The sequence below is a fragment of the Eptesicus fuscus genome, chromosome 11, assembly GCF_027574615.1.
Source record: "Eptesicus fuscus isolate TK198812 chromosome 11, DD_ASM_mEF_20220401, whole genome shotgun sequence".
NCBI lineage: Eukaryota > Metazoa > Chordata > Mammalia > Chiroptera > Vespertilionidae > Eptesicus > Eptesicus fuscus.
The window spans coordinates 66,285,873-66,294,704 of NC_072483.1; the positions used below are offsets into that span (position 1 = coordinate 66,285,873).

The following is an 8,832-nucleotide window of genomic DNA, read 5'->3' on the forward strand; positions in this document are numbered from 1 at the left end:
TTAGAATGCAAGCCCCTTAAGGATAGGAGGATCCACCTAACACCAATATCTCCCATAATGTCTGACACAGGCCAAGTGACCAATAAATACGTGTGGAATCACCACTAAACAGAGATCTGAAGCACTATCTATTATAGATTAAACCCCACTAAAATAAACAATTGTCATCACACTGAGGTATACTTTTATATAGAATGCTTCTTGAGACATGGACTCTAGAAAGAAATTTGTAAATATTTCTTGATATTATGCATTTGCTTCAATAAATTAAATGTTCCCCACTATACTTATAAAGGGCTACAAAGAAATGTCAAAATCCAGAAGAGTAAATACATATATTTTTCAAACCAAATACTTAAAATATATCACAGGACCTTGTGTTTAGTAAAAGACATACTTATTACGCACATAATAAATGTCAAATACACTTAAAAAAAATTGGACTACTGACTTCATTTTTAGAACCAAAGTTGCCCAACGTGTCACTTAACTATTTGTAAGTGACAATCATGAACCAGACAATCTCAGATACCACCCTAGCTCTACCATGCTTCCCTGACTACAATCTGAAAGTAACTCTCAGAGGCGGTCTCTCCTATCATACTATTTCAGTGCATACTTACCCCTGACATTTTTCTCATCTAATTACCATTTCCCCCACTAGAATGTAAGCACCAAAAGAACAAGAACTTGGCTGTATTTATAAGAACACCCCACACCTTCACACAGAACCTACGAGGCACCAGTAAATGTTTGTTGAAGAAATAACAGTCTTAGAAGACTAATAATGCCTCTTTGTGCCCAACTTAAAAAAAAAAAAAAAAAAAGTAAATCGTACACTACTGGATATGTCCTGCATTTTCCAAATATGTTTTCTCATATGCCATGTACTTTGTCTCAGTATTAATATTACAAAGGTTGTGTGTGTGTGTGTGTGTTTAAGTTGGAGAGAGGGGAGTAACTAAATTATTTGAAAGAACAGTACAAATGAAAAAAACTAGGTGTTTTGGAACAATAAAGCTCTTAGCATTTAGTAAGCCCTACTTCGTCCATTAACTTACTTTGAATCTATACATAATTACTGCATAAAAGCAACGGATCAGTTCCCAAACCATCTGCAAACTTTCCAAAAAGAAATGTCCCAGCAACAAAAACCTTACCAAAATAAAGCTTCCCGAAGCAAAGATAAACAAATACCACCCGCCCCAGTAAGTCAAGACGGTGGCCCCCGTTCTCCTTCAACAATGCCGCCTCTCCGCCTCTGCCCGGTCCCGTGCACAGCCAGGGCACTCGGGCATTGGTAGGGAAACCGCGCGGATCCCACCACCACGTCTGGAATGACACAGCTCCTGGCCAATGCCTTCTTTCCATTGAAACTTTCCCCAAACTCCTCAGTTCGCTCTTTGGACCCTGACGCTCACACCCCTTCCACCTCACATCTGCTCCTCTCTCCTCCCTCGCCCGAAATAAGCCTCCCGAACTTTTCCCTCGGGATTCACGCCTGTGCCGTCAGGACATTTCCATCTTGTGACTATTTCTAAAGTGCCAGCTTTCTCCCAGGGACTCGGGGGCTCTGGACCCGCGGGGGGAAGCCCAGGCGAGGCGCCCTCCCGGCCGCTCCCACCCCCAGCTCCCCACAACCCACTCCAGCGGCGCCTGCAGGTGCCTCGCCGGGCCGCCCGCCCGCCCGCCCGCCCGCCGCCGAGGGGCGGGGCACCTAAGGACCAGCACGCCCTCTCCGGCTCCTCTCCCCCGGCCTTCCCCCACCACGGCGGCACCGGTCAGCGCCCCCAGGGGCCGGGACCCGGAGGCGGCGGCTCCGCGGGGGCCAGAGATGCTCGCCCCGGGCGCCCCGTCCTCCCCCGCCCGCAGCCCGCCCACGCCCCAACCCCGGAGGCTGCACGAGCCTGGACCCTCGCCCGGCGAAAGCGAAAGCTCATCCCAGCCCGGAGCCGGGGCCGAGCGCATCTCAGCGGCCGGCCTCGGCCGCCCACCCGCCCGCCCGCCCGCGCCCCAACGGCCGCCCCGGCCGCCCGGAGCCCCCACCCCGGCCCGGCGGGCCTCTCCCCACGCCGCCGCCGCCGCCCCACTCACAGGCTGCCGGAGCAGGAGGTACAGACGAAGGAGCCCACCGTCATGTTCACGTAGGTGGGGCCGCGCTGGTCGCAGTCGAAGCACTTTCGGTTGTGCGGGAGGCCGGTCATGTCCCGCAGCATCTTCAGGTGCTTCTCCTCCTGCTTCCGCTTGGCGCTGGCCGCCATGGTCGCGGCGCCCGGGGGAGCAGGCCGGCAGGGCCGGGAGCCGGGCGGCGCTGCGCCGGGGGCCCGCGCTCCCACGGGCCGCCCTGGCCGCGGCCGCCGCCCTCCGTCAGCGCGCGCCCCGCACCGGGCCGGCCGCCGCCGCCGCTCGAGTCCACTGGGCTGGGCGCGGCGCGGGCGCTGAGAAGCGCGGACTGACCGGCCACACCAACCGGCCCGGCCGGGACAACCGCCGCCGCCGCCGCTGCCACCTTCCCGACTTCTCCAGAAGGGAGAAGACGAGAGAGGGGGACGGCAAGAGGAGGCCCGCCCCGAGCGGCCGGACGCCAAGTGCGGCTGGCGCCCCCTGCTGGCCGGGAGGAGTCACTGCGGCCACGCTGAGACCCGGATTCTGGCTGGGGCCAAGTGGGGAGCATAGACAAGGGATGATGATAATACACAGTATTTGCCTTAGCCGGGCCGGCTCAGTGGATAGAGCGTCCGCCTGCAGGCTGAAGGATTCTGGGTTCGATTCCGGTCAAGGGTACATCCCGGGGTTGTGGGCTCGACCCCCAGTAGGGGGCGTGCAGGAGGCAGCCAACCAATGATTCTCTCATCATTGATGTTTCTCCCTCTCCTTTCCTCTCTGAAATAAAAAATATATATATATTTATTTAAGTTCTTAGATGTACATCGCGCATTACATGGGTTAAAACTCTTAAAGAGCTGCTCACTGCTTTGGAGATAATTCCAGGTTCCACATTGTGCCCTAAAATGCATTCTATCTTCTAGCCCAGCCTCCATCACTTACTCCTGGTTAACTCAGCTACACTGGATTTCCACTTGCATCCTGACCACAGCAAACTCCCTTCTGGCTCAGGACCCTTACCCTTGCTGTTCTCTCTATATCAGGGTTTCTAAACTTGCCACTATTGACATTTGAGCTGGGTCATTTTTGATGTGTGGGAGGTCTATGCAGCAGCTCTGTCCTTTACCCACTAGATGCCTGGAGAACCTCTCCCACAGTTGTGGCAACCAAAAACCCCCAGACATTGCCAAATGGGGAACCGTGGGAGAAGGAGATGAAATCAACCAAGCTGAGAACCACTTGGAAGGCTGCATCACACCTGCCTCCATGGAAGGCAACTACCCTCAGCCCAATCAACCAATTTAAGGTTGCAGCCCACCTTCCTGGAAAGTTACTCTCCATAAATTTGCTGTGAGGTGTTTTCTTCACTCTTCTAGCTATTTGAAATCCTGCTTCTTATTTGGCGTTTACTATGTGTTATCTAGAAATCTACCTTTAGGCTCCAAACAGCTCACCCTCACTGAGCCAGAGGCTATGGGTTCAATGTTTATAGATTGCATTCAGTACAGGAACCCTTTAAAGTAAGCATTCTTTACATTTTACAAAATCTAGATATACACTGAGTGGTCAGATTATTATGATCTTTGAACGCATAATAATCTGGCCACTCAGTGTATATCCTATACAATAAAAGGCTAATATGCAAATTGTCCCCTCAACCAGGAGTTCAACCAACAGGCAGGCCGGCCAACTGCCCATGTCTCCTCCCCCTGGCCAGGCTGGCCGGACCCCACCCATGCACGAATTCATGCACCGGGCCTCTAATACACACACACACACACACACACACACACACACACACACACTCTGAGTGGCCAGATTATTATGTGTTCAGAGATCATAATAATCTGGCCACTCAGTGTATATCCCAAGGATACATATGGGAAAACTAAGATTCCAATCCAGACAGTCAGGCTGTAGGACCCAAATCTCTTAATCATTGTAAGAATCCACAGCCTGCAGGATGTTAGAAACCCTTCCTGCCCCTCAGAACCAGAGAGGGAAGTTTCCAAGTCACTCAGCCGGTGAATGCGAAAGTAGGATTAGAATCCAGGTTTCATATTGGTTTCATATCACCTTGCAATAGTGATTAACATTTTTTTCATTGTCATTATAAACTCAAGAATTTCATCCTATTTGATGTGTGTCAAATCCTTGGTGCTCACATTGTCTTATCACTGGCCAACAAGAGCCTCTTAAAGTTGATTCTTGAGTCTTTTGGGCAACACCCTTGACTTACGGTCAACTGGAATGTCACTGTAGCAGGGCCCTGGGCTATTTAGGAAATGAGAAATGTCCAATTCTGGACTGATCTACCAGCCCCACTCTGGCTAAATATAAGATACTGGCAGTCACTTACTCAACACCAACACATCCACTTACCAAACAGCCAGTGGCTTACTTCTTTGTTTCTATACTTACAAAGCTCACTTGTCATTTGTATGTTTTTGGCTTGTTCATCTCTCCGTGGTCTATCATCTGATAAATGCCCAAGCCAGGAGGCATGACTGCAGCACCTTGTACAAGCAGTTGTTTTATTATTGTGTTGTTCTTATTTCAAAGAAGTGGGAGAAGGTATTTCTAAGGTGAAGTTCAAGTGAAGTCCAAGATGTTTTCTCCAAGCAGAGCTGAAAGGCCATATGACCTGACTTTTGGTTGTTTCATGCCATATATAATATCAAAGTGGGTTTCTACTTTTGAAAATCCCAAGAAGAGTTTTGTGTCAAGCAAGACTATTTATTAACTTTAATTACCTTACCCTCACAACAAGACAGAAGGAGGTATTATTATCCCGTTTTATATTTGAGCTAACTGAGGCTCTAAAAGGCTGGCTTGCCCAAGACCATGGTCAAAATGAACCTGGGATTGAAACTCAGATCTGGCTGTAAGACTCCAGCTTCTGATTCCAGTAACTGAATACTAACCCTGCTTATTGGATTTGCAAAGCAGAAATTACTTTCTAAGATGTTCACACTGAAGCCAGAGTGACCTTTCAAAACACAAATGTGATTCCTGCATCCCCAGTCTCCTCCCCCTGCATCTCAGTGACTTCTAGTTGCTCTTAAAAAAAAAAAAATGAAAGAAAGCTGGCTCAGTCGGTTGGGCGTCTCCAGTGCACCTAGAGGTCACCGGTTCAATTCCAGGTCAGGGCACATGCCAGGGTTGCAGGCTCGATCCCCAGTGCCAGGCATGCAGGAGGCAGCCAGTCTGTTTCTTTCTCTTTCCCTTTCCTTTCCTCTCTCTCTAAAGTCAATAAAAAAGAAGGAAGGAAGGAAGGAAGGAAGGAAGGAAGGAAGGAAGGAAGGAAGGAAGGAAGGAGGAGGGGAGGGGAGGGGAGGGGAAAGAAAAGAAAAAGAAAAGAAAAGAAAAGAAAAGAAAAGAAAAGAAAAGAAAAGAAAAGAAAAGAAAAGAAAAGAAAAGAAAAGAAAAGAAAAGAAAAGAAAAGAACCATTGAGACCCAGGTGCCCTGCACAAGGGGCCTGGTTCTTGCCTACCTGCGAGGTCACCCTGACCCTGACCCTGCCCCAGCCCCACTGTGCCCCTGGTCTCCTGGGCACCACCTATATCTCCCCCACTCTGCTCCAGCCCTTATCCGTTTGTTTTATTCTCCTTTCTTCCGCCTCAGGGCCTTTACACATGCCATTGTTGCTTCCCCAAACAGCCTTCCCTCTCCTCTTTACCATCTCATCCCTCAGAACCAGTTCAATATCTGTTTTTCAGAGATGCTTCCCTGTCCTGCCTAACCAAGTCAGACCCCATAAACATGCGCTCATAGTACCACGCACCTCTCCTCTCAGGCACTTACTGCATGGCTATTGACACCGCTTTGTGGTTTTCAGTTGGGGTCCCTAGCCCCGCAACTGCCCTGCAGGCTTCACCTGGGAGGGGACCAGGCCTGTGTTTGCTCACCATTATTTCTCCAGCACTTAGCGTGGGGCCTGGTCCTTAAAGGGGCTCAATACATACTGGTTGAGTGAATAAATAAATGCAGCAGTGGGGAGCCAGAGAATAAAGCTTCCCTCAGTCTTGTGCAGCAGGTTCAGCATTTTGTTCATCATTGTCTCTGGTGCTTTGGTTCCCAGAATGACTACAGTTCTGTCAAAGCTACAATAGGTTGTGTTAAGGAACTTGCAAATTCTGAAATCAAACCTCTGGGGGTAACATTCTAAAACCTGGCTTGCTTCGCGGCTCCCGCCAGTCTTATCACCAGGGCGACTCGGAGAAAATGTCCCGAACAAACGCTGGTGTTTGGAGAGGCCCCATAGAGCCAGCCATCCAGCTGCCAACTCATCCTAAGCCATCCCACCCTCCGCGCCCCTCTGTCTGCTCCAGAGCAAAGCAGGACAAGCAGTAACAAACAGCATAGGATGGCCAGCGGTGGCTCCCTAGCTCCGAGTACCCGAGCGAGGAGAGGAGGGCTCCTCCCCATTCATGAAGGACTCAAATTTAGACTTCAGACAGTACCTCTGACTTCCCGACTGTATCCACTGACAAAATAGAAAGATGTTGCCAGACACGCGTGCGTGTCCCACGTCCATCCTTGCCACCTGCAGGACTCTAGGAAGTCACGCTTCTAATAAGTCCTGGATTCGCACAATTGCCTTTTTCTTGGTTTGCTTGTGTATTAAAAGGGCTAATTTGTTACGTACATAATACCTGGCCCTGTTGGGACACCTTTTCATGTTTTAACATTCGGGGAACCTTGACAGAATTAAAGTGGCCAGGCACCTTCTCTGAGGTGAGCCCCCTTACTCTGCAGGCCCCCCACAACTTCGCAGGCTCTGCCTGACCCCAAACCTTGGAGCACAGAGCCTCTCAAAACCCGTCCATCCTCTCTTGACGCCCAGTTTCAAGCAAGTGTGTCTGGGTTGTTGGGGGAATCTCGATTTTTCATTCTTGGGGTGTTCAGATCTTTCTTTCCCTTGCGCGCCCCACCCGCACCCCCCATGCTGGAAGCTGATTTTGATTAGAGGAGGGGACTGAGCTGACAGCCGTGAGTGAGCCTTTCCAATGCAGGAACAAGAGGGCTGTGGGTTTAGCCTCTTTTTTTATTAACATTCTTCTCTCCGCATGGCGTGACTTTTTCCAGAGGAGCCAATGCTAATTTTTATGGCCCATTAAAGCAATGCGAAGGGAAAGCAGTGCCGGCCTGTGAACTCCCCCAGGCCCCCGCAGATTTCACAGGCTGAGTAATCACAGGGCCTGGCGTATGAAGCACGGTGGAATAATACTCAACTCGAGTTTTCCCCCTTTCTCCTTTTGATAGCACCTTCCTGTAGCTGTGGTTTGATTATTTTTAACATTGCTTCCTGCCTTGCTTTTTAATTTGTCAGAAGCAGTGAGAGAGAGAAGGCAGGGGGAAAAAGCCCCTACAGAGCACAAGCTGTTGGTGTGTGCTTCCTGGAAACACTGGCGTGGTTTCTGGGTACACGCTCAGGGCGCCAATGCTGGGGGGCTGACGGGCAGTCACCTGGCCTCCTTCTCCCCACAGGAGCCGGAGAAGTGGAGGCCCTGCAAGCCTGCCCTCTCCCCCTCCGAGCTCCTGTGTCTAAGACCCGCTCTCCTTCTGCCTGGGTTCCTTTCACACCGTCCTTTGGGCACTTTGTCTCACCAGCTGCGTTCTGTCTGCTCAGAGACCGGGGACTAAGTCCTCACCTTCAGTCCGCCAGCCCATAGGGGGGTCCTGCCAGGTGGTTGACGGAGCCAGCCTCAGTGCATTCCAGAAACCCACGGCAATTGCAACTAGGCTTCAGTTATCCGGTTATCAGAAAGGCCTTTGCTGGATTTTAGAGGGAAATCAGAAGTAGCGTTCAGCCTTCATTTATTCATTCATTCACGCTAATATTTATTGAGCATCTACTATCTGCCAGACACTGGGGGTTTGGCAATGAACAAGCTTGTGTTCCCGGGAGTGGGAGAACAGGCAGTAAACACATTAACAGAAGTGGGCATGGTGATGCCAAGAACTCCAGTGGAAAATGAAGCAGAGTGAGGGCATACAGTGTGAAAGGAGAGGTTGCCATGGGTGGTCAGGGGGGGCCTGGAGGGAGCTGAAGTCGGGAAAATTCTAAGCCTGGCATGTGTCAGAGATCACTGGGGGAAAGGCCTGGCGTGGAGCAGGCTCCCTTCTTTAGTTTGTACCAGAATCGGGAGTCCTGGCGGCCCTGGTTGCCTGAGAACTTGAAGCATCCTCCTCAGAAGCCAGGGGAGAGAGGAAGTCCCCGCCGCTGCTGCAGCAGCGAGAGTCTGGGCAAGAAACGCTCCATTCACGTCGTCAATGGAACGTTGTCAATGGAACGTTGTTCTCGCCCGTCACTGGAGAGAGAGAAAGGCAACCTTCCCTTCCGGTTCAGGGAAAAGAAAGGGATCCCTGTGGGGAGAGAAACCTGCTCCGGTTATCAGGGGGGGGGAAAAAAATCAACAGAGCCTCCGGGCCCTACCGAAAAGGAAATGGACTCTCCTGTCCGCCCTGTGTTGGGGTGGGATGGAAGCACTTCGAAGGTGGATCTCTGAATTTTAGCGACGCTGTATGAGCAACAGTGGGAACCAGCCGGCTTCCCTTGCAACTCACAGTCGAATGCCCTGCACCCCAAACACGTGGACGGATTGTGCAAAACGTTACATGCCCAATTCCCAGCGGCCCTGGCTTTCTCCCTCTTTTGGATGTTGTGATTTTTGTTATCGTGTTTTGCTGTGATGTTACATTGGTAGGTGTGTGTGTAGTTT

The 8,832-nt window shown here is 50.8% G+C and overlaps 1 protein-coding gene across 6 annotated transcripts in view; it reads right to left on the bottom strand.

Moving 5' to 3' along the window:
• Nucleotides 1-2,540, bottom strand: part of AGFG1 (ArfGAP with FG repeats 1) — a 75,737-nt gene extending 73,197 nt beyond the window's left edge. For 3 of the 6 annotated variants that reach the window (XM_054722891.1, XM_054722890.1, XM_054722889.1), the window contains exon 1: nt 2,095-2,539. In XM_054722891.1, the coding sequence (XP_054578866.1) occupies nt 2,095-2,261 (167 nt within the window). In that variant the 5' untranslated portion in view covers nt 2,262-2,539. Of the gene's footprint in view, nt 1-2,094 lie in introns of all 6 variants that reach the window. The other 3 variants (XM_054722888.1, XM_054722887.1, XM_054722892.1) reach the window with 2 other exon arrangements.
• Between the last annotated feature and the right edge of the window lie 6,292 nt (nt 2,541-8,832).